Below are 27,009 nucleotides of genomic sequence, written 5' to 3'. Positions count from 1 at the left end.
AGTCTATCTTTGTTTTACTTTAAGTAAGACATCCACATATGATGTAGTGACATAATGAAATATGCCATTGACATATTTTTACATCAACCCACAATTCATTGCATAAACAATAAAAACATGCTTAATCAAACAATATGTTTACTATTTTATTCAAATATTACCGTGAAATATTAAAAATGCTGCTATAAGGAATGTGAAATTTTTGTGCCTGTCTTAAAATTGACCATTAATTGATGTGTGTGTTCAAACCTGGAAGGAATTTCAAAACAGGTTGCACATAGTGCGTCTGTCATCGATAAAGAAGTTGAGTTCTTTGCTTGGTACGATGTCTGTTAAAATGGATTAGGGACAAAGGCCAAATGGAAAGGAATTTTGCAAAGTGCTACCAAGGGAAGAGCTGGAATTGGATCAGACTTGTATATTCTGTGTTAGATAAATGCAAGTGATTTAAAGCATTATCTTTAAAGTGTAGTGAAAAGCAAAACTTCATTTCAACCTATCTGGGATGGGTCAGCAAGAGAACTAAGAATCTTTATTGCTGCATTTTATACATTAGTACTGAACACCCTTTACTTTCAAGTTATTTCTCCAACCTGGTTATTGCCCGAGGCTTTTTAACCCCCCCCCCTCTTTTTTTCACACCTATTTCTCTGTCTAGTGTTTGTGACAGTTGAAGAATTGAATAAGGGATCATCTGAAAGGATTGATTATGGTGTCAGAATGTGTTCAGAATAAATGGGGCGTATCGGTTTAAATTTATGGTATTTCCTTTAAGAGTTTACAGATTTAGCGGGTAGGCTGATTCAGTGCCATTATACACTTTGTGTTGTTGGGCAAGGTGAGATTTTTGCACAGAAGTGCATATTTTATGAGATGGGTGAAAAGATATTAGATCAGACTACTGAGTATTTTCAGGGCGGATAGGTGATAGGTGGGATATCCGAATTGAATATTGAAGGCATCAGTGTTAGTGCTGCTTTGACTTGCAAATCTTATAAATGGCATTCAATGATGAGATTACATAAAATTGCTTGTGAAAGCTAACTCTTATGATAAAATCTGGACTGGTTTGGTGACAGGACATCAGAGGAAGCAAATGAAGTTAATTATTGATTAATATAAATCATAAGAGAATGTAGAAACAGTGTAAATGTAATTTACTTATGAAATGACAACTTAATTGCAGTAGAATAGAATGAAGAAATGATGTACAGTTATTGCGATCATCAATTAGTGTTCAGAAGTGATTGGGCGAGAAAATAATATTTGAATGTACGAGGATGAGTGTGTGTGGGTGGGTCATTGTCAGTCCATTGGGCTAAATGAATTACTTGTTACTTCGATTTGGATCTACTCATGAGCAGTACCTCTAAAGAGTTTGATTACCTCCAGCCATAGTGGTGAAGGGTATCTCACCGGCCAGCAGAGAGTTAGTGTTTTCTGTGGTGAGAAATGCCCCCCCTTAGAGATGGCAGCTACTCTTTAATGCTAGCTCAGCATTCTACTGTCCGAGCAGCCAATCGCTATGTGTTCACAGGAAACACAATGCACGGGTTTTAAATAACTTGTTAAATAAGATACAGAGTATTAAATAAAGATAGAACTGTAGCAGCAAGATTCAGTGAAGGTGTAATAAAAGTTATCAAAATCTGTTAGCTTGAAATATTCGTGTGTAGGAATTCCAATTCATGCGCATAAAATTTGATTTCAGATCTAATTGTAGTTCAGTTCACCATCACAAATTTGAGTTTTGTTAAACAAAATCCAAGGTTTTCAGGGTATTTTGCAGTATGACTCATTTGTAAATAGTTTCAATTTGTATTGATTTTGTTGAAGTCAATTAATTCAAAGTGCAACACCATTTAACAAACAACAGAAGTCCCTTTTTAACTTCTTCTCATTCTATAGAATCATAGAACACTGTGGCACAGAAACAGGCCCTTTGGCCCATCTAGTACATGCAGAACCATTAATCTATAGTTAACCATTAACTTAGTCTCGTCAACCTGCACCTGGACCATAGCCCTCCATACACCACCATCCATGTACCTGTCCAAATTTCACTTCAATGTTGAAATTGAAACCACATCCACCGCTTGTGCTGGCAGCTCATTTCACACTCTCACCACCCTCTGAGTGAAGAAGTTCCCCGTCATGTTCCCTTAAACATTTCTATTTCATCCTTAACCCATGACCTCTAGTTGCAGTCTCAAACAACCTCAATGGAAACAGCCTGCTTACTTTTGTCCTATCTATACCCCTTACAATTGTGTATACCTCTATCAAGTCTCCCCTCAGTCTTCTATATTTTAGGGAATAAAATCCTAACCTATTCAACTTTTCCCTCTCACTCAGGTCCTCAAGACCCAGCAACATCCTTGTAAATTTTCTCTGCACTCTTTCAATCTTATTTCCATGTTTCCTGTAGGTAGGTAACAAAAACTGCACACAACACTCCAAATCAGGCCCCACCAACATCTTATACAATTTCACCATAACATCCCAACTTCTGCACTCAGTACATTGATTTATGAAGGCCAATGTGCCAAAAGCTTTCTCTATGATCCTGTCTACCTGTTATGCAACTTTCAAGTATTTATGGATGTGTATTCATTGATCCCTTTGTTCCATCGCCCTACCGTTCACTGTGTAAGACCTACCCTGGTTTGTCCTACTGAAGTACAACACCTCAGACTTGTCTGCATTAAGTTCCATCTGCCACTTTCCAGCCCATTTTTCCAGCTGGTCCAGATCCTGCTGCAAGCTCTGCTAGTCTTCCTCGCCGTCCATTATGCCCCAATCTTGGTGTCATCCACAGATTTGCTGATCCAGTTTACCACATTACCATCCAGATCGTTGATATAGATGACAAACAACAGACCCAGCACTAATCCCTGCTGCACACCGCTAGTCACAGGCCTCCAGTCAGAGCGATAACCCTCTACTACTACAAAGCCAATGTCTAATCCAAGTTATTACCACATTTTTAATGGCAAGTGACTGAACCTTCTTGACAAACCTCCCATGTGAGACCTTGTCGAAGACCTTGCTAAGGTCCATGCGGTCAACATATACTGCCTTGCCTTCAACTTTTCTGGTAACTTCCTTGAAAAACTCTTAAAGACTGGTTAGATATAATTTATTGCTCACAAAGCCATGTTGACTATTTCTAATCAGTCCGAGTCTATCCAAATACTCATATATCCAGTCCCTTAGAATGCCTTCCAGTAATGTTCCCACTACTGATGTCAGGCTCACTGGCTATAATTTCCTGGCTTATTCTTAGAGCCTTTCTTAAACAATGGAACAACATTAACTATTCTGCAATCCTCTGGCACCTCCCCCTAACTGTGCTAATTATTTTAAATGTAACATTATTAAAATTGGGGGGAAAAAAACAATGACTCTCTGAGAGAATCCAGTTGGAACGGATACTGAAAAAATAAGGAAACATGAAAAGGTCTGATCTTCACCTGGACATCTTGGATGAGGGGAAAGGAGTGGATGACCAATGATGGGTTAAATGAAAAACGAAATGTATTAGTTGATTCAGGGGTTAAGTTAATTCAAAAGGAAAGTGGCAAGGATAATGGGAAGAGGAAGGAGAAGGTACTGTGAAGTTAAAAGAAGTTGCTGAAGCTCTAGGAATCAATGAGGGTCTGGGAAACCTGAGGGAGGGTGGCTGGGGAAATGAATGGAAGTTGGCTGCCAAATGCCCCATCCCCAGAAGCATTCATTAATAGCTTCTTTCCCCTTTGTAACGTGGAGTGCTCATCAAAGCTCCCTCTCCACCTCCGCAGTAAAAAGATAAATGAGTGAGAATCAGAAAAGAATGGAGGAAAAAGACATAAATAAAGAGCTGGGCCAAGAGATGCACCACTAGGGGAAACAAGACAGGAAAACAGTAATTTGTAGGCAGCAGAGAGAAAGACAGACTGGGACTGCAGGGATCATCTAATAGCTCATTAAAAACTTAATTCTGCATTCACATCTGGGATTTCCAGCTATTAGAAATCCCCATATCCACATTTTTATCAAAACTGCAAATGTAAACTTATTATACCGTTCTACTGTCCCAGTAGAATACCAGAGGATGTAATTGCAGCATGACAAGTTCATAATATGTACAAGAATTGAAAACATAATACATAGATATATGGACAGGATGCATGATGTCATATTGGCAATTGTTTCAGTGAGCATGTACTTGTATGTTAGTTTTCCAAACCTATCCACCTATCTCAGCCATCCCACCAAGCAGCCAAAGATCACACTTGGGTTTCACCTCTACATGCATCTTCACAGGAGCTTAGAGTGTGAATATTTGAAAGAGAGAAAGAAATAATAATACTTTTACCATCCAGTTGGTTTGAACTCCCCCTCCCTTTTTACATTCCATGTCTATTGAAATATTCTCAGCATTGTTGGCATTCAAGACATCGCACTGTTCAAGTTTTTACCTAACTGGTTCATGAAACTTCAGCAAAAATGGGAAAGAGGCTGATTGTGTGATGTGTACCATCTGCGTCTCATCTGGAAAAGACATATTAAATAAAATGCATCATCTCATTGTAATCAAAGCCACTCCATAGAACAGAGGAACTCATAAATTCAGGATCAGATGCATCTTTTATTTTTAAACAGGAACATACGGAGGCCCTTACTATGCATTTTCCTCTCTACCAAATCAATCCTTCTGATAATTAATGACAAAAAGCTTTGAACTTTGCTGCAAATACAGATCTTTTGTGTGTCCGTTGTGAAGTAGCCTCCGAAGGAATGGTGCGTAAAGGCAGTTCATCACATACACCAACCACAATTACCCCCTTGTCAAATGGAAAATTGTGATAGAGCTGTAGCAGCTGATTCAGAACAGCCAGCTTTATGCCAGCATTCAAATTTGTGTCTCCAATTCTATGTCTTGACTGTAGGCCATGCAAGGGGTCTGACAACTTACTTTTCAGCTTTACACACCTTTAACTTCACCAACAGATCTAATGGGGGTTATCGCCTCACAACTCTTGCACTAGATTCCATTCACTTTACCTTGGATATTGTATGGGTTAATCCTGAGGCAAGAGTCAGAATAGAGTGTGAAGTTTATTAATGTCAACAAGGGAATACTGTTGTCATTGTGGTTGACACAGTTTATGACATTCTGAGGGAATGTGAATTTATGGTATAACTCTTAATGGCATCTTTGTGGCACTTTTCACATAAGCAAGGAAAGCAACATGGCTGATCCATAATCCAAGAGTTCCACCAAGAATGTCTGGGTTTCACATTATACTAAACTGGATTGGAGCACCAACAGATCCTTGATGTCTTGAGCTTAACTTAAATATTGCCTGAAAAAGAATGGGAAACCGCGCGCGGTTGGTTCTGTTCCCACCTCATAAGTAACTTGTTTAAGGAGGAAATCAGGTTAATTGCTTTACCCTGATACAGGCGGAGAGTCAAAGTTGTCTCTGATTAAAATTCAGGTATGAAGCTCTGATCTCAGTGTGGATGTGCCAAATTGATAACTTTCACATTGAGGAGTGGTTAAAAAATACACTATCAAAACTGTCGTTAAGTGTAATACAGAATTAGCTTTCTTTGCTGTGTTGGAATGGGACAGTGCTAAGATTGTCGAAGCTTTGCTCCCTGGATCAGATTGATGCATGCATCCAGGGGGCAACATGGTAGTGTAGTGGTTAGCACAACGCTTTACAGTATGAGTGACCTGGGTTCAATTCCCGCCGCTGTCTGTAAGGAGTTTGTATGTTCTCCCCATGACTGCGTAGGTTTCCTTGGGTTTCCTCCCACAGTCCAAAGATGTACCAGTTAGTAGGTCATTGTAGATTGTCCTGTGATTGGGCTAGGATGAAATTGGGGGATTGCTGGGTGGCTTGGCTCAGACCAGAAGGTCTCACTCCGTGCTATAATCTCAGTAAATAAATGGATCTCCACCTGTACATTGATTTGTGAGGGCAAATGTTCATTTCTGCCTGTGGCTTGGTACACTGAATGAGATGAATTAATAATTGCAGACTTGGTAATGTTGGCCTCAGCTTTTGCTTCAACACTACAGCCCGACATTGTGCTTTGTGGAGGCAGATCCACGTCAATTAAACCACTAGTGTGAGCTCTGGTTATCTCACTGGTGCTAGTGGTTTTCTTCTTTGATCCATGTCCTGCCCTTTTGATCATTTTCTCCTTTTGATTTTCTTCACAGCAGTATCTTATGGCCTTCCAGCTAGTAGTCAGTTCTCCAGAGTTGGCAATGATATTAAATTGGACAGTTTGACATACTTCCTAAAGTTTTCCTTCAAAGTTTCTTTGATATTAATTCTTAAGTGATCTGTGTTTTCAACTCTCATGTTACTTTTGTTGGCAAGTTCTCAGCATGTTGTATTGATAAATTGTTTCTTCTTGCTTTGGATGACAGAACACAATTTTCTCATACAACTTACTGCTGTGGAGTCAAAAATGTGGTCAATTTTCACTACTGTACAGACATAAGGTGATAATGTTGCATAATGATTCTATACCAGAACTAGTTCTTTTTCTTACATTGCTTTTGATTCCAGATCTTGTCATTGCCCCCTTAAATCTTCTTTCAGTAAGCCAGGATTCAGAATGGCTGGTGCGCCTGTTGCTGCCTTAGTGAGTACCACAAAGTGCACTGCCCATGGTGCGTGTGCATGTGATATCGGTTACCTCACAGAGATTTGGTTTGGTTATATCAGGTGTAAGAACTTGTCTTCGCGGAAGCAAAGTTGAATGGAATAACTGGACCTGAGTTTGTTTGGGATGGTAATCACAGATAAAATTTCAAGCTAACAACTACATTCCCAGCTCCCTCATTTTCGTTTCCACTGTGAACTCTGTTAAACCTTTGTATCTATGGTTAGCTATACAGAATCACTCTTGAGTATAATGAAGACAACAGCACATTTTTTTTGTTGCCATGCTCATAATAATCAGTCTTAAAAGGGAAATGCACAAAATTTGTAAAAGGAAAATTTCTAGTGTAGTATAGCAATCTGCCCACCTGGTACTATTCTGCAGAATGCTGATTTGGTTTGAGGTTCTTGGTCCTGTAGTTGGGATGCTCCACTTGTACTTTTTTAAGAATATTAACTCTGATAACTTGCTGTTGTGCCAGGAACCTGGTGTGAAACCTTGATCTCTGTTGATGCTCCCTGCTAATGAACTGCCCATGCCTCAGTGAGGAGATGCTGCGGTGAGAATTGAGGTTGTTCAGCACTGAGATAGAAGGCTTCTGCTGTGGTCTGGCAGCACGTGCTGCCTGCTGCAGGTTCACTCCCACCTCCCTTGTTGGATACGATTGAAGTTCTGTTTGCCTGGCTGCATAGCTCCCTCCAGATGAGAAGTAACTCGGTGGTAAAAAGCTCACTGGCCAACGACTCATTGATTCCTCTCACATTAGCTTGCAGCAGCTTTCACACCGAGGTCCATCCCAATGGCCCGTTGGCAGTATTGTCAGTGAGAGTCATCCCATCTGCCCAGAGGGCACAGTTGACAGAGATTTCCAGCATTGACACTGAGGTCCAACCCAACATCAGACTACCCAACAGTGTATACCAGTGTCATAAATATATTACCTCTTACAACGATAATTAGTGAGGCAAAGGGAGATCTGTATCTCCTGACAAGTACCTTTACTGTTTAAACAAACAAGTACGTGAATTCATACACTAACTATTTTGTGTGCACACCCGCTAAGTATCCCTGACTGTTCTGAATTGTCAAAGAATAGCAAAGGTATTACCCAGGCAAAGGAGATTACACTGGCCAGACGCTCCTCGTAGTCCCGATTCACACACCACATGTTTCACACAGGGTTGTTCATGCTTGTATCTGTGATGGTTATTCTTCAAAGTTACCGAATTGATTGAAGACCAGTAGTTGGGAATATGGGGATGGAATGGAACAGCGTTGGTACTTGAGAAGTTGGGGAGGAAATGGATTGAGGACCGGTAGTTGGGATATGGAGAGATTATAGAGTAGGGATGGTACTTGGGAAGTGAATGTTGGAATGGATTGAGGACCAGTAGTTGGGATATGGGGAGATTATAGAGTAGGGATGGTACTTGGGAAGTGAATGTTGGAATGGATTGAGGACCAGTAGTTGGGATATGGGGAGATTATAGAGTAGGGATGGTACTTGGGAAGTGAATGTTGGAATGGATTGAGGACCAGTAGTTGGAAATGTGGGAAACAGATGGATTGTCAACTGTAGTTGGGAAGGTGGCAAGAGAAAGCTCAGCAGGTAGTGAAGGTTGAGCCTTTGATAACTGTCCTTGATGTGTATTGTTGTTCTTGTGTACAATGCACAAAAACACAATCTACAGTATTTTGCATCGTTTGATAGTTATATTAGTTTTCTGATTATTAACATTGGCTAATTATTTCAAGAGTAATTGTATTGTTTGCTGATTGAACTTGCCAACTTAATAGTTTCAGTCCTGTAAAATCTGGAGTAAAACAGTTGGGTTTGATTGCCATATTTGTATGTTTACTTAATGGATTATGGTTTCATCCAGATAATAGCAAGAGACAAACTTGGGTCTGTTTAACATTTAATTCTCCAGTCAGAACTTTGGCTTCCCTTTCGAAAAGCTTCAAAATCATCAGTGACACTGAATAAGTCATCTGAACTGCCGTTTTTGACTGTAGAATTTTTATTACTGAACTGAACTTCTGAAACGTGCCATCTCTTCAGCTGTACTCAATAATTCTTAACAGATGGATCTCCTAAAAATTACTCACAGAAAAAGATTGCTGCATTCTTTCTCAGTTAGTGAAACTGGCAAAGAGTCCATATTGCGAAGGATACTGTGGCTTTAATAGTCACAAAGCACTGACCTTGTATTCCTATGAAAGAGCCTTTGTTTACATGGCCACCTTCAGACTTCCAAACTGAAAACCACAGCGGCTGGCTGCTACAACATATAGATCAACAAACCAAAGTAAATGCATCAGAATTTTTTTCTCTCGCTGGAGGAGCTTAAAAATACATAGAAGCTTAATAGAGACACAGCAACAAAAAAAAGTTTACCACCTTAAATTTTATTGAATATCTTTGCACATCCTACCTCTTGGCATTCTTTGCTCATTGTTTTACCAGATGCCTAATTTTTATTCCTGCTCAGATTTCAATGCAGAAATCTTGATTCATTGTCACCACGTCAAATTCATATCAGAGTAAATTCAACTAACATATTATGTGAGCAGGGATATTTGTCAAAACAGAAAATTATCTCACACTTTTACAGAACTGCTAAAAGGCGCACCTCACCATCGGTTCAAGTGCAGAGACTAAGGCAGTGGTACCACCTGTGTTTAATAATGTGGCTACTGAGTGTATGTTTGTGGTCCACTTCGAGGTTCGACACGTTGTACATTCAGAGATGCTCTTCTGAACACTACTTTTGTAATTTGTGGTTATTTGATATACTGCTGCCTTCCCTGTCAGTTTGAACCAGTCTGTCCATTCTCCTTTGTCCTCTCTCATCAACAAGGTGTTTTTTCCCCTCAGAACTGCTGGCTTCCTGGATGTTTGTTGTGTTTTCACACCCTTCTCTGTAAACTCTTAAGTTCAAAGTAAATTTATTATCAAAGGACATTTATGTCACCATATACAACACTGAAATTCATTTTCTTATAGGCATACTCAATAAGTTCAATAACCAGAGCAGAATCAATGAAAGGCCTCACTGGTGTGTACAACCAGTGTGCAAACAATACAAATAGAAGAAGAAAGAAAAACTAATAATAACATATAGAATAATAAACAATAAAAATCAAAAATGCAAGCTGAACTGTTCTTGAAAGTGAGTCCATAGATTGTGGGAACATTTCAGTCATGGGGCAAGGGACCTTGTGCATGAAAATCCCAGGAGATGAGCAGTTTCTGAGATACTCAATCTACCCATCTGGCACCAACAATCATTCCATGGTTAAAGTCACTTAGATCACATTTATTCCCCATTCCAATGTTTGGTATGACCATGTCTGCATGCTTTTATGTATCGATTTGCTGCCACATGATTGGCTGACTAGAGGTTTGCATTAACGAGCAGGTGTATCTAATAAAGTACCATTGAGTGTGGAGAGGCTGTTCTATCAAATTCTGAAATAGAGAGTTTAGTTGTCAGGAAGGTTGCTCCCACTGCCCACAACCCTCTTTACTGTTTGCTACTTGGCAGGAGGTGAAGTTGTGACCAGATTCCTCTGCCCTTTCTCTCACAGCAGTTGCAGAAGCTCTGCTCTGTGTACAGCTCCTCAGATGCACATTTTGTGAAGGCATTCAATGCCATGCTGGTGTATCTGGGCCACTCGTTGTGACTGGCAGTGCCAAACAGTGCACTGACAGTCGGTCGATCATGCTTGCATGCGTACCCTCGCGATTTTATGCAGTATGATTGGAATATTTCTGAGGGAGCTCAGCTTGTGGTCCGTGAGCTGTTGAGACAGCTTGTGGGTGCCACTGGTCTGCTGCCTGAGCCTCTTTTGGGATGCAGAGTATGCACAGCTTGTCTGCTCAGTCTGGCCACAAGGAGCCACAGGTACCTGCACAAACTTGTGGATTGGCACAGAGGCCTCACTTGCAGAAGCTCTCATGTCTCCAGATGAGGGGATTTCCACTGATCCCAGAAAAGGTCCTGAAAAGAAACTTTTCACCAATTGGCTCAATTATTAGTGGTAGCAAAGAGACGCAAGAGGGGAAAATGTCACAAGTATTAATTATGTATTAGCCACAGTTCAGTTTTACTCTGTATCACACATAATTCTTTCAGAACCTGATATTTGCCAATTGTCCAAGTTCTGCTGGTGTTGAGTTCCGCATTCTCATGTCGGGACATTAGTTTGCAAGTTTCCCATGTCCAAAGAACTGATAGTTGAGGCAGATGCTGACAATGCCACCGTTCACCAATAATGACACAGCCTGGACTGAACGCCAGTGAGGTGCAGCTGCTGATTGTATTGTTTGCTGCTAGCTTCTGGACAAAAGTCACAACAGTCCAAAGCTATCAGTGAAAATCCAAGATTGCAACTTGGCGAGTCAGGCCCACCCACCTGGCTTCACCTATCACCTTCTAGCTCGTCCTTCCGCCTCCCCATCTTTTTAATCTAGAATCTTCCTCCCTCCTCCCCAGGTCTGATGAAAGGTCTCAGCCCAAAGCGTTGATTGCTCATTCATTTCCACTGACGCCGCCTGACCTGCTGAGTTCCTCCAGCATTTTGTGTGTGTGTCGCTGTTGATGCTGTTTTTGGCAGGAAGCAACATACTGAATTCCACATTTACCCGATTACTTTGAGCATTATCAACAAACTCTTAACCATTATTTTAAACAGCAGGCAGGTTTTAATTAGAATCCAAAGGAGGATAAGCAGACAACAGGCATATTTATTCCTTGTTTATTTATTCCTTAAATAAAAAGGAATTGGATGTACTTTACAAGGTCAACAGTGTAGTTTTTGACTATGTACTGCTGTGGGCAGCGACTCGTGGTGTGATGTCAACAGGAAGCTCAGACCCCTGAAACACTAAATGTTTGGCTACAAAAATGTCCTGTCAGCCACAGGAAGTGGCATAGGCACATTGCCTTAACCAGCAGGTGATATCACCATGCGGCAGAGGCTTCTTACTGAGAAGAATCCGGATTGCAAAGTAAAGTGCACGTCTGCCGGTACATGTGTTGCTGACCTGACTTTTCTGTTGCTTCGCAGGGGTGCTCTCCCTGCCGGCCCACTTCAGCTTGTACAACAATGGACCGTCGGCCAAGGATGGGCGGGTGGATGCTTACGCTCAGCTGGAACTCCGGACCCTGGAGCAGTCACTACTGGCAACGTGCGTCGGGAGCATTTCAGAGCTGAGTGAGTTAATTTCCCTTTGGTTCTTAACTGTGTGTATGTATATGTGTGTGTGTGTATATATACATACACAAAATGTGTGTGAGTGCTTATGTGTATATATGTGTGTATTTAATTCTAATTGAAACTTCTTTGTCACTATAATTGGTTTGCTGGGCAGTTTGCCACTCTCTAGCTAGGAATAGATAGACTCCCAGGCTCCCAGCCTCACTGTTATCCATTCATGTGCTGGGAAGGCATGGAGGGAATTGTAAGTGACTTCGTTTCCCTCTCTTTGGGGTAAGTGCATGCATCCTGTTCTATAATTTCCTCCGGCCACTGATTTAAAATTTGAATTCAGAATACGGGGAGTGGTGGTAAAGAGCTCATTCCCGAGCAATCTATCAGAGTCTCTTCATGCTGCCAGTTCCCCTGTGGCATTGCTCCCAGCAATATAAAGGATGCAGTATTTCATTCTGACAGGACTGCTACTAGAAATAACCCACATGAACACTCAAGTCTATTCTGTCCTTCAGTAAGATAATCATAGAATCGTGAAAACCTTGTTACGCAGAAGGGCAGCACAGCAGCACAGCTAATAGAGTTGCTGCCTCATACCTTTGCTGTCTCTGTGTAATTTGTATGTTTTCCCCATGACCGACCTGGCTTCCTCCGGGTGCTCCACTTTCCCCTATCAACCTAAAATCATTGGCTCCTCTAAATTGTCCATTTTGTGTAGGTGAATGGAAGAATCTGGCGGTAATGTAAAGTTCAAAGTAAGTTTGTTATCAAAGTGCATATTTGTTACCATTGAGATACATTTTTGCAGGCATTTACAGGTAAAAAGGAATACAATATAATTTATGAAAATCTATACATAAGTGGAATAATTTCTAATAAATCTCGATGGAAACAATTATATACTTAGGAACCAAGGAGCATGTTTCCATACCAATAACTGTGACAAAATGAGGCTATTCAGCCTATCCTGTTTGCGTCGTCATTAAAAAAACCAGCTCTGCCTAATTTCATCCTTCACCCTTAGTCCATTGGCCTGCATTTCTTGGTTGTTCATGTATTTTTTAAAAGTGTGAGTTTTTCTTTCTTCGTCAATCTGAGCTCCGTATCACACCACTCTCTAGCGGAAAGCCTGACCAACTGTTCTGCCATTTAAACTTTTCCCCTCACTAGCAAACACACAGCCACTGACAAACATTTTTTTTATCTCACTCCTCTACTTTAAACAATAGCACAATATTAGCAGTTCTTCAATCCTGTGCTGAGGGGATGAAATATGATGGTCAGAGCCTCCACAACTCCACCCCCCCCCCCTTCTTCTTTTAACAGCCTGGGATTTGCTTCATTGAAGTCTGGAATTTTATCCAATTCAAAAACATTTCCTCCTTTACTGTGATAATCCAACCCAATATTTCACATTGACATATCTCCTTTTGTTCTATAAAGACAGACACTCTTCATTGAGAATCCACCTGCATCTCCACTCCTCCATTTTGTGCGGAGGTTGCCTCCTTGGTCCCTCAGGGGCCCTGCTCTCTTCCTAGCTGTCCTCTTACTCTTTATGTGCAGTACTTATAAAACACAGTTGGATGTTCCTTGATTTTACTTACCAGCATTTTTATATGCCTTCTCAATGCTTCCCTGATTTCCATTTCAATTTCACACCTATACTTTTGGAATTCTAGTGGGCTTTCTGAATTATCTGGCTCTGGTGTCTTGTCATAATTTAATAATTTTCTCCCTGCCTTACCTATTATGCATTCTTTCACTAGAGGACTCTGCACTTGATGGCCCTCCTTTTTTCCCTGCGTGGTGTGGGCCCCCTTGTGTGTGTCCCCTTTCTCTGTCACTGGTGGACCTACTCCTGCAAAGCAACAGAGGAGTCATGTCAGCGACCTATTTACTGGCTCTCAATCTGCTTTTTGCAAAATCGTGGGTAAAATTGTCTTTTCCCTTAATCCAAAACCTACAATCCTATTTTATCTTTGCCCTTTTCTTTGACAATGCTAAATCATTTGAAGATTCTGCTAACATATGCTCCTTCCTGACAGCTGTTTCTTGAACCAGAACTGGCAACACCCACCCTACCCCCCTGCTTCATCCTCGAAATCCTCCCCAACTCGTCTGTAGACTCTGGAGCTGCCACTCCTCCCTTCCTTCAAGCCCTGTTTCAGTAATAGCTAAAATATTACATTTCCAGGCATCTGTCAGTGGCTCCTTCCTCTCTGTCCGGTGCTCGGAATTCCTTGCATTTTGGCATACATCTCTATGCACGGCCTGGTTTCCTTGTTTTCTATTTCCTAACCTTTGCTCTTTTTCTCCTACCACCTTTCTTAATCTAGGCCCAACTGCTCCCTCTTTCAAACCCTCTTAAACCTACCCAACAGCTCTTGATTAAAAGTACCAGCAAGGATGATGAGGATACAGGTCAGTCCCTCCCCAAAAAGGGTCCCAAACCACTAGGAATTTAATGTCCTCCCTCTTGTTTTACCTCTGTCACCACATGTTCAATGGCATTACCCTTCTGCTTCGTAATCATTAGGGCTGGTATAAGGTCATAGCTGAAGACTGTTACTTTTGAGGTCATACTTTTTAACTTCTTTCATACCTGCTTAAAATATGCCTACAGGACGTTGTTGCTTTAGACATTAGACCATCAGATATAGGAGCAGAATTAGGTCTTTTGGCCCATTCAGTCTGCTCCGCCATTTCATCATGGCTGATCCAATTTTCCTCTCAGTCCCAATCTCCTGCCTTCTGTCCGTATCCCTTCATGTTCTGGCCAATCGAGAATCTATCAACCTCTGCCTTAAATATACATGAAGACTTGGCCTCCGTGGTTGCCTCCAGCAAAGAATTCCACAGATTCACCACTTTCTGGCTAAAGAAATTTCTCCTCATTTCTGTTCTAAAATGACACCCCTCTATTCTGAGTCCGTGTCCTCTGGTCCTCTCCCACCATTGGAAACATTCTCTCCACATCCACTCTATCAAGCCCTTTTACCATTCAATAGGTTTCAATTAGGTCAGCTCTCATTCTTCTAAATGCTAGTGAATACAGGTCCAGAGCCATCAAACGCTCTTCATATGATAAACCATTTAATCCTGGAATCATTTTTGTGAATCTCCTTTGAACACTCTCCAGTTTCAGATAGATAGATACTTTATTGATCCCAAAGGAAATTTCAGTGTCACAGTAGCATTACAAGTGTGCAGATATACAAATATTAGAAGAGAAGTAGAAAGAATTAAAAATAAATTACCACAAACAGTCTAACAGGAGGGTGTCATCACTTTCCCGGGTATAAGTTGACTCATTATAGACCCTAATGGCCAATGGTAGGAATGACCTCGTATAGCACTCTTTGAAGCAGCACAGTTGTCCTAGTCTATTAATAAAAATGCTCCTCTGTTTAGCCAAGATGACATTCAGAGGGTGAGAAATATTGTCCAGAATTGCCAGGATTTTCAGAGGGTCCTTTGTTCTACCAAAACCTCCAGAGTGTCCAGTTTGACTCCTATATCAGAGCCAGCATTTTAATCAGTTTATAGAGCCTGTTGGCATCACCAGTGTTGATGCCATTGCCCCAGAGCACCACCGTGTAGAAGATTGTACTGGCAACAACAGACTAGTAGAACATGTGAAGGAGAGGCCTGCACACTCCAAAGGATCCCAGTCTCCTCAGGAAGTAGAGGCGACTCTGACCACCCTTGTACACAACCTCAGTGTAGGTGCTCCACTCAAGTCTGTTATCCAGGTGCACCCCCAGGTACTTGTAGGACCTCACTACGTCCACATCCTCACCATCAATAGTAACAGAGCAGTGCAGGCTTGGTCTTCCTAAAGTCCATCACCATCTCTTTTGTCTTACTGAGCCCTTCTCACCTGCCCAGTCGTGAAGGTGAGTCCATTATGACTGGGGCAGGTGAAGATTGGGACGATAGTGGAATGTGGAGGTGTAGATGGTAAGTGCAGGGCAAGGAAGGGATGTAAACTGTGGTGGCCCGTGTTGTTCTTCCACGTGTTGAATTGGAGGGGGGAGGAGGGGAGGCATTGATGCTGGGGGAGCATTGGTTGCCTCCACACCTGCACTGGTATACTCATGGAGGTGCGAACAGAAAGGGCAATTGTCAAACCTATTGAAGAATTGGTTTAACTCATTAGCCCATTCACGGCTGTGTTCCGAGACTCTACAGCTAAGCTAATTGAAGCCAATGATGTTCTTCATGCCTCTCCACACCTCCTATTGGCTACTCTGCCCAAGGTTTTCAAGACTGAGAAGAGCCTTTAGATCACTGGTGACCATGGCTTGTTGTTCGGGAAGCAGCGAACAGTCCTTGATGGTATTACAGAGTCCACACAGAAGTTGATGTAGCCAGTGATGCAATCAGTAAGTCTGATAGTGTTCTCCCCATGTGGTCCACAAAGCACGTTCCAGGCAGTAACCTCAAAGCAGCCCTTCAAGGCCTTGATGGCCTCTGGAGACTAACCCTTTACTATCTTATTGGTAGCTAGCTAATGCTGTACTTAAGGCTTATACAAGGGCATGAGGTGAACCAGGTTGTGATCTGATCTTCAAGTGGGGGTAGAGCTGTTTAACATTTGCATGCAAGAAATCAACCTTTCCAAGATGAGGGACCCAGAACTGCTCACAATACTCACCAGTGCTTTATGAAGTTTACATCCTTGCTCTTGTATTCTAGTCCTCTTGAAATGAATGCCAACATCGCATTTGCTTTCCTCACCGCAGACTCAACCTGCAAATTACCCTTTAAGGAATCCTGCTGGGCAACCTTTAGGGAAATGTACCGGTCAGTGCTGAAATGGATCAGCCTGTCGCTCCAGAATGTTGTGTAACTGGTCTGTACTATCCTTAATGCTGGCATCTACAATTCTGTGACTTTGAATCCCACAGAATTGTAGGACGCAAGACATTTGCATCCTCCCTGTCCATATGAGCCACCATTGTGCAATAGTCCCAGTACTGGTTGCACTCCAGGAAAGCCCTCTTCCCCCTCCAGTCTTCAGTCAGAGAGCGAGACACCCTCAAGAATTTCTATTGTCTGTCTAATCTTTTTATTTACAGTAATTATTCTTAAACTTCTTGAGACCATTAGGTCTCAGTGTTGAATGTGTCATTATTATACAAGGTAAAGTGTAACTTATTGCACAATAATAAGGTGTTAATACCAGTGTGGAAATGCCTTTAGAGCTGCTGTCTCTAAGGATGCCTGGGTTGTAAGCACCAACAATCAGAATTAGAAGTTCGATACCCGTCATCGGTGAAGGAGGTTTTCCCCGTGGCCGCATGTGTTTCCTCCCACATTCCCAAGAGACATTAGAGTTAGTGAGTTGTAGGCATTCTATGTTAAACCATCAGACTGTCCAGCACAATCTTCAGTCTGTGCTGGTTCTCTGACACAAAAACTGCACGTGTAACTGTATGTTTCAACACGCGTGTGAGAAATGAAACTAATTTTCTTAAAATCTTTAAGGCAAAGTCCTTCCTATCACAAAGAGCCACAGCGAGGCAGGAAAGAGCAAAATACTGTTGATGCTGAAAATCTGAACTAATAAACGAATATGCTGTTAATTTGCAGCAGGCGGGGTAGGGTTAGTGGTGAGAGAAAGAGAGTTACTGTTTCAGGGCAAAGACCTTTTACCAGATTTTTTTTTCTAACACAATTTGCAACTCTTCTGTGTTCTGATGAAAGACCAGCAGCCTGAAACATTAGTTCTGGGTTCCGCTTCACAGGTACCACCTGACCTGTTGAATGTTTTCAGCGTATTCCAGAATCGACTCAGATCAAGTTGCTTCCATAATTTCCTGGTCCCAGAGCACGGACAGAGGACAAGTTGACATTTGAAGAGAAACAGCTGGAAATTAATGTTTTTTAAAATCGTTTTTAAGCTCCTTGCTCTGTGCTCAGTGAATACAAATCATTGCTATTTGATAATTTGACATTTGAGCCAATAAGATCCAAAGGTGTCAGCAGTTGAGACAGGTAACTAAGGGATCCATTGTCCAAATACCTATTTACTGTAATTCTCCTGGGTTTTGGTGCCCTATTACTTATTTGCAAGGCTAGGTGCCATTGATGCCTTCCAGGCCTCTGACCCAGATGTGCAAATGTATTTGAGATGAGTCCTGGTTTATTCAACGCTGGTAACTCAGAAGTGAAGTAAATTACAAGCATTGCTTATTGTTCCAGTGATGCTCAACATTGTGTCAGTGCTCTGGAGCACCATACATCACAATGCAAATGTTTTACATTTTAACTTGGAGTAGAAACAGGCTCTAAGACCGAGCAAAGAGTTATGGCCGAGGCCTGGGAGACCCCAGGATTCTTTACTGGTCTGAAAGAAGTACTTCTATTCTTCCTGCCTGTGAGTTTCCCACTGAAAAAAAAATGATTCCATAAAACTTAGCTTGGTCTCTCCAACCACACTGTAAGTGGCCCTGTTGCCCTCTAAAATGAAGTGCAGGGAAAATTTCACCGCAGTACCTCTACTGTGCTTTCACTCAGGTGCCATTTTAGGTATAGGAGTAAATTATTCTTCCTGTGTCAGAATAAAGTAGGTTAAGATGAAGGAGAACAAGAACCTGGAACAGCAGACTCTCTCCCTTTTAATTCCTCATCAGAAGCACCATTGGGAGTTGGAGGGTTGTTAGTGAGAGACCAGTCGTTAAATTCTCCCTTTGTGTCATTTTGCCGGTCCTTTTTTGATTTATTATCTCATCTAAGAATTTCAAATCTTCATACACTTCATTAAGTGCTGAGTTATCGCTGGACGTTTAGGGGCTCCATCTTTCGTGTGAGGCAAGGCAAGGCTCCATCTGGTAGTTCACGTGGACATAAAATAAAAATCCCATGATTCTTCTTAAAAGATGTGCTGCAAATTCAGCCAATGTCAGAATACATCCTGTCACTGTCACCACAGGAACAGGTTATCGGCTCCTTCATCTCACTGCTGTTTCAGAGACATTGTGTACCGGGCTAATCTACATGACAACAATGACCCTCCGATAAAAACATTTATCTCAGGGTGCTGCTCCCTGCCTTCAAGCCATTTCTTTAGCCCTGCTTTTGATTTCTTGCCCTCTGCCAGCTTCATCACTGTCCCCTCTGCTCAACCTTCTGACATAACAAATTCCATACTTGCAAATGGCAATTGTTATGATGAAGGAGACACAATAAAAAGATGTGAGGCTTCAGTAGCTCCATCACTTTTTAGGTTCAAAGACAGTGAAAATAACAGGCCGAGTGTAGAGATAAATAGCCCAGGGGATATATTCACCAAAACTGCATTTCCAGAGTGGACCCAATATTCTGGGGGTACATTCTTAACATCAGTTTGCAGTCAACTCCAGCTCAATCCTACTTTGGGAATACAGCCTTGTGTCTATGGCAGTCTTTTAAATCACTGAATGATATAGGGCAGAAAACTAGATTAGTGTTAAATATTAAAAAAAAATTAGGGGGAAAGATAACTATATGCACACACTTGGAAGAATTGTGGACGCTATTACAGTGATAAATGTCCCAATTCCTAATTTGCTTCCTTTATCTTTACTTTTCCTCCTGTGCTGTTTTCTCTCCCGTTGTTCTCAATATTTCTGATGTCCCTTGTTATGTGGCTACAATCTTGACCTAGACTTACTAATAACCAGAAAAAAATGTTCCTTTCAGAGTTTGCATAACCTAACCTTTCCAGTGAAATGGAACCTTTGATTCCTGTTGCTTGGAATCTAATTACATCCTTCGGAGCTTTCACAAGGACAGCCCATATCCAGGCTGTTTGTTCAAATGCAGAGTGCTAAACCAGAAGGGAAAGTTTCTAGTTTCTTTCCACAAAGAGCATGATTATTGGCAACCCTTCAGCCAAGCAGCAGACAGGCTGATTGGTACAAGAACTGAACTGTGCTAGCTGAATGTTCAAATAGCTGCAATTTTCAGATGGTTCCTCTCACTTTAAAGTGAATTGGAAGTGTTTGAAACATTGTGTGTATGGTGATTACAGAGAAATGTTACGACATTGTTAACATGGGAGAGAGCTGCATTTTGAATGCAGTAATAATGCACGTAAAGGCTATCAGTTAAACTGCTGTACTGACAGCAGACTAAATTATGACTGACTACTCTGCATTCTCACCATTCAATCCATTTCTTGTAATTTCAGGAAAACCACCAGCTTGGCTGTGGATTTTGAGGTCTCCTCTTTGCTTTAGACTTGCATTACCGAAAGACTTTTCCATTCCTCCTTTCTCTTCTAACACAAGCAAGTGTCTGTAACGTTTCTCCGCAGCAAAGTAGCCTATTGAGTTTGACTTGTCCACTTTTCTTCACTGAACTATTTACTAAAATAATCATCACTGTGCTTCACCACGCCAAACAAAAACACCGGGGAATCTATTACTTCCAAATGTCTGTTGTGTGTGTAGGTTCCAGCCAGCTTCTTATGGCTCTGAGTTCAAAATCAGTGAGACTGGAAAATGTGTTGCCTGCAGTGGTTCTTGGCCAAAAGCACAAGCGTTTGAACATCTAAGATTTGGAAGAACTTGCTCAATGAAAATCCTACTTCTTGAGTATTAAACAGAAGCGCCTTGACACAGGTTTTCCAAAACTCACCAGCTCCCGTCTGAATGGAATTCCTGTGTGCTGCTGTAGTTTAAAGGATTCCTTGAAAGAAGCAAATTCCTGAGCTATGTTGACATGGGAATTGTTTCAGGTGGTAATGTAGGGTGTTACCGTAATGTGATTACTGGAGAACCATGCAGGAGGACATGGATTCACAGCTCCATTTTCATGCATGACAAGCTATTCTGTTTAAACCATGATTTTAAATATAAAAAAATTTCACTCAGTCATGGGATGTGAATCTGACTACAATGTCCCCAATTGCCTTTGAATTGAGTGGGTCGTTAAGACATCTTTAAATGTGAAATACCCTTAGAGAGTAAGACCATATACTTTGTATATTGGATATATACCTCATGAATGGTTGAAAGGAGATAAATATTTAATGAATATACTGTTGGTGGCTGGTTAAAAAGACTCTTACTAGGAAATGGTTATCACAGGAGAGCCCAACTTTAAACGCATGGATGGACATTACAATGGACATTTACAAAATGGAGAAGATAACAGCATCTGTTAATCATAAGCTGGAACAATTTGATACATACTGGGAAAAATGGTTTAACTACATAATGCCTCATAGGCCTGATTTTATTCTCACAAATCAATGAATATGTTGTAAAAAAAGATCACTCCCTACTTGTACATAGTTTTTTCCTTTTGCTTGTTTTTTTCTTTCCACTCTTTTCTATAAGTGTATACCTCAGATAAATACTTTGTGGAGATTTGTGATATATATGATTATATGATATATATGTACAATGTCTGAAATACATCTCATGGAAATGTTCATTTGATGATGAACTTCAATTAAAAAAATTACACATAAAAAGACTCAACTGCATTGCTGGCTCTGAAGTTGTAAATGAATCACATTAAGCTTGAAAGCAAATTACCTCCTCTGAAGGACATTACTGAACTGAAGGTTGTTATAACAACCTATCTGTTTTGTGCTTACCATGAGTGACATCAGGTTCTTTTCAAAATTGATTTATTCTTAATTGCTTGAGTTGGAATTACCTGGCCACTTTGGTGGGATGGGAGGTAGGTGGACTGATGCTCTGGAAATCCAGGTGCAGTCCAGGAACTGAACCATTGTATCCTGTTGCGGAGGAATTCCTGAGGCTGGAGATTTAGCCACTGGCAGTGAGCGTAGAAAGTTTGAAATTGGAATAGGATTGGGTTTATTAGTGCCACATGTGCCGAAGTATAGCGAAACATTTGTCATGCAATCTGTTCATACAGATCAATTCATTACAACAGTGCTTTGAGATAGTAGAAGGTAAAACTAACAGAACAGGGAGGTGCAAGAGGTAGAATGTGAGGTCAGGAGTCTATCTTACTGTCCTAGGTGGCTGTTCAATAGCCTTGTAGTGAGGTAAAGCTGTCCTTGATTCTGATGGTACCTGCCTTTCAGGCTTTTGGATATTCTGCCTGATGAGAGAAACGAGTCATAGAACACAACAGCACACTAACAGTCCATTCAGCCCACCTAGTTCATGCTGAACAATTAACCTGCCTGGTCCCGTTGACCTGCACCCAGACCATAGCCCTGCATAACCCTCCCATCCATATGTCTATCCAAATTTCTCTTAAATGTGTTGAAATCAAAGGAGAAGAGACAATGGGGTGAGTGGGGTCTTTGATTATACTGGCTGCTTTACTGAGGTAGCAAGACGTATAGACAGAGTCCGTGAAGGAGAGACACGCTGATGTTCCAGGTCAAGATGAGAAACCGCTGTCAGAAGTTCTAGGGTTACAATCAGAAGAGGAAAAGTGGAACCAAACAAAGGTTTATCATTTCAGTTGAACAAGAAGAAAGCCTATTGCTTACACTTACAGGATTGAAAATAAGTAGTGTAATGTCACAGTGAGCAGTACGCTCCTGATGTCAACCCTTCTCCTTTGTTCTGATTGTGTTCTCACATGTTGGCATCTGACCCTTTTGTTCTGGTTGTGTTTCCTCTCCAGGTGACCTCGTGTCCCGAGCCATGCACCACCTGCAGTGCTCAAACACCCTATCTCCGGGGATGAGTCCCTGTCGCCATGGTAGGCAGCAGCCTGTCTCCTGGTCTCCTGACGCCCTACACACGCTCTACTATTTCCTGAGGTGTCCGCAGATGGAATCGATGGAGAATCCTAACCTGGACCCACCTAGAGTTTCCTTAAATAATGAAAGGTAACATCTTGGTAATCTACTTTCCATTTCAACCTGTTCGTGCATTTGATTAAATGCACCTGTAAAAGCTTCCCTCAGCCGTGATTACATTTTGTCCCCACATATGATTTTAGTTTAATTAAAAATGGTGACCATTAGTACCACACTGAATCATATTACAATGTAAATAATTCATTGTGTTCATGAATAATCCACGTGTAAAGTGTAGAATCAGGTTTAATATCATGGGCATATGTCATGATATTTGTTGTTTTGTGGCAATACATAATAATAAAAACTATAAGTTACAATAAGATATAGATATATGAACTAAATAGTGCAAAAAGAGAGCAAAAAAATTAGTGAGGTAGTGTACATTGGTTCATTGTCCGTTCAGAAATCATTCCACACTCTTATGACTCTCTGAGTGAAGACATTTCCCTTCACTTACCCCTTAAACTTCTCACCTTTCATCCTTAACCCATGACCTCTGTTTGTAATCCTACCCAACCTCAATGGAAAAAGCCTGCATGCATTATACCCCTCATAATTTTGTATACCTCTACCAAGTCTCTGAGTCTTCTAAAGAATATAGTCCTAACCTATTCAATCTTTCCCTATAACTCAGGTCCTCCAGACCCGACAACATCCTTGTAAATTTCCACTGCGCTTATTCAACCTTGTTTACGTCCTTCCTGTAGGTAGGTGGCCAAACGTGCGCACAATACTCCAAAGTAAGCCTCACCAATGTCTTATACAACTTCAACATTCCATCTCCTGCTCTCAATACATTGATTTACAAAGGTCAGTGTGCCAAAAGCTTTCTTTATGACCCTATCTACCTGTGACACCATTTTCAACAAATTATGGCCAGGAGTAGGGTCCTGCTGGTCTTGGCCTGAAATGTCGACTGTACTTTTTTCCATAGATGCTGCCTGGACTGCTGAGTTCCTCCAACATTTTGTGTATGTTGCTTGGATTTCCAGCATCTGCAGATTTTCTCTTGGACCTATTTTCCCAAGTCACTTTGTTCTACCCCACTCCTCAGTACTCTACCATTCACTGTGTCAGACCTACCCTTGTTGGTCCTACCAAAGTGCAAATCCTCGCACGTGTCTCCATTAAATTCCATCTGCCATTTTTCTGCCTATTTTTCCAGCTGATGCAGATCTCTTTGTAGGCCATGATAGCCTTCCTCACTGTCCACTATGCCCCAATCTTGGTGTCATCTGCAACTTTGCTGATCCAGTTAACCATATTATCATCCAGATCATTGATATAGAAGACAAACAATGAAGGACTCAGCAGTGATCCCTGAGGCTCACCACTAGTCATAGGCCTCCAGTCAGAGAGGCAACCATCTACCACCACTCTCTGGCTTCTCCCACAAAGCCAATGTCTAATCCAATTTACTATCTCATCCTGAATGCTGAGCAACTGAAGCTTCTTGAACAACCTCCCATGCGGGATCTTGTAAAATGCTTTACTAAAGTCCACGTCGACAACATCCACTGCCTTGCCTTCATCAACTTTCCTGGGACCTCCTCGAAAAACTCTATAAGATTGGTTAGACATGGCCTACCATGCACAAAGCTATGCTGACTATCCTTAACCAGTCCATGTCAATCCAAGTACTTATATATCTGGTTCCTCGCAATACCTTCCAATAACTTTCCCACAATTGATGTCAGACACATCATTAAGGAGATGTTGTCAGTCCTGGTGAGGCTCGTGCCCATGATGGAGCTTGCTGAGTTTGCAACCCTTTGCAGCTATTTCCGATCCCTTGCAATGGCCACTCAGTACTAGATGGAGATGCAGCCAGTCAGAATGCTCTCCCTGATACATCAGGAGAAATCTGCCTTTGGTGACAGACCAGTTCTCCTCAAACTCCCAATGAAATATAGCCGCTGTCATGCCATCTTTGTAATTGCATCAATGGGTTGGACCCTAGGATAGTTCTGAGTCTTGTATATGAGATGAGCAAAGTAGTTAACAGGTATTTTGTAATGGACATAGGCAAGGGAAAAATATGGAGTACAGTGACCTCTGCCCAGTATTGTGTATTCCCAGTATCAGTGGTAAATTCATGCCTTTCGAAGTCAGAGACTCATAAGTTTCACTGTTATGAGAGTGAGAAGGGGTGAGGGTGGTTTTGAAAAGCTTTCTTCATAGTGATGTGGAGACTCCAGGACTGATCACCCCCTCGACGCTATTCAGTGATTTTCCTGAAGCAACAGCTTCTGCTATCAAAAAATATTTGGTCAACTTATCTGATCCTGTGTGCTGTAAAGCATATTTACAGATTTGAAAAAGCTCAGCAATCCAGATAGAAGATGGGTATTAAAAGCTGACCTTTCCAGAATTCCTCATGTCCCAAAAGTTGAATTAAAAGTTTTGCTTGGCTTCAGTTTGCCAGGATGAGACCAGGAGAAGTTTATGTTGTTCAGCATATTGAGCACACATTGATTGATGATATTGATTAATTGATCATCAAGCGATTAGTCAGGAACCTATTTATCTATTTGACCTTGTTTGTGAAGCATTATTATGGAGTTTGAGATTGTTTACTGTGAAGAAGATTCTGGAAATATAACACTCAAGTTCTTCTCAAGAGGCGAATAAATCAAATTGATATGTTCAAGATTGTCATAAACTCTCAAGACAGAAATACAAGCTCTGAAAAGGAAGGATTACAGAAAATTTAGACCTAAATCTCCTATGAATAGTGGAAGTGTGGAGAGGGTTGTCTAGAGTTTTCCACAGGCAAAACTCTGTGGAAGGACTGATAATTTTTTAAGGATGTTAGAAATTGAGAGGAGTTAATTTTAGGCTTGTACAATGTGTTTTCTGCGTGGCTTTGATTGGATACTCACGAATGCAGTATTCAGAAATGTGCCAGCTATGGTAATAAGTTAGTGGTACTGGGTGATAAAGTCAGAAATAAATTGCAAATCCCCACAGCAAAACTTCAATTTGGGAATTATACAAACGTTAAAAAAGTGAACCGTTTTTTTTAAAAAATTAGGAATTCTGCTCCCAGTACCAATATAGCATGCCCACAGCTTCCCAACACTAACCAAACCATCTTTGGAATGTGGGAGGAAATCAGAGCACCTGAAGGAAACAGTGGCGGGAATTGAACCCTGATCTTCTGATCACTGAGCTGCGAAGCATTACGCTAACCCCTACACAATCGTGCTACCCGCATTCTGATGTATTCTGTAGCAAGGAATGAGGTGATTTCCCGTTCTCTTTTCTGCAGTCCCACAATATCCACCCAAACAGATATTAATCATCATTTATTCTTTTTGACATATTACTATGTCACTTTTAACAACTGGTTTCATATATTTGTGTTCCAATTGTCACTGAGCTATTGCAGAAAGACATTAACCTGCTTTCCTTCAGTATTAGTTTTCCTGACTATCATCAATCATTTCAAGGAAAACTGCTATGAGGCAGATTGAAACTGGCCATCCTTTTCTATCTTTGCTGTGTGCATAGTTTGGCTGACATATTTGCCTACAGAACACTCTTTGACAAAAATGTCCACTGGGACAGTTCGTGCTCGTGAAAGATAATGTATTCTACATGTTTATGTAATTTACTAGAAATATACAGAGAAAGGAATAGATGGTTATATGGAACATATGATGAATGTGTTAAAATATTTCAACACCAGTTCAGTTGAGTTGAAGGAACGGCTTCTGGATAATAAATAAAGCATGAAGAATCTTTCTGCACATGGCCTCAAATATAAACTGCTGTTACATTGCATGATTTTATTCCTACAGTAACATGCAAGACTTCCTAACTACCTGCTCCAGTTAGTAAAACCTCTTCTACGCTTGGATTACATCTGACCAGTATTTGTCTGTTCAGCTAAAAAAATTAAGCTTGTTACAAATAAAACCCACAATCCTACATGCCTTTCATTTCTACTTTTCCTATTGATTCAACTTACAGGAGTCATTCCATGCATGCTAGCAAAAAGACAGGAATAAGAATAGGGTGGCAGTTTCCAATCATGACTGTATATTTTTGGACATGCTGTCTTTGTATTAGTAATTTGCTTCTGTCCCCTCTCGCTTGCTCCCTCCTTATTAAATGGAAATATACATGTCAGCTGCTAAACTTGTACTTCTCCATGGGGAAAACCATTTAAAGATTTCACAATGGATTCCATTCTAAATATAGAAAACAATACAGTCTGTCTCTTTAACGAAGCAGCACAAACAGTGAGCACAGCCAAGGGAGATATTTGACTGCTGCAGCTTCCTGGTAATACTGTTTAGAGAATTGCTACCCATATCCGATACCAATGA

General features: G+C 41.1%; 1 protein-coding gene across 2 annotated transcripts in view; it reads left to right on the top strand.

Moving 5' to 3' along the window:
- Positions 1-27,009, top strand: part of abtb2b (ankyrin repeat and BTB (POZ) domain containing 2b) — a 203,775-nt gene that overhangs the window by 132,830 nt on the left and 43,936 nt on the right. For both annotated transcript variants that reach the window (XM_059975950.1, XM_059975951.1), the window contains exons 3-4: positions 11,743-11,889; positions 22,495-22,702. In XM_059975950.1, the coding sequence (XP_059831933.1) occupies positions 11,743-11,889; positions 22,495-22,702 (355 nt within the window). The remainder of the gene's footprint in view (positions 1-11,742; positions 11,890-22,494; positions 22,703-27,009) is intronic.

The sequence above is a fragment of the Hypanus sabinus genome, chromosome 7 (genome assembly GCF_030144855.1).
Source record: "Hypanus sabinus isolate sHypSab1 chromosome 7, sHypSab1.hap1, whole genome shotgun sequence".
In the NCBI taxonomy this organism is placed as follows: Eukaryota; Metazoa; Chordata; class Chondrichthyes; order Myliobatiformes; family Dasyatidae; genus Hypanus; species Hypanus sabinus.
This window is presented reverse-complemented; position numbering and strand designations above follow the sequence as displayed.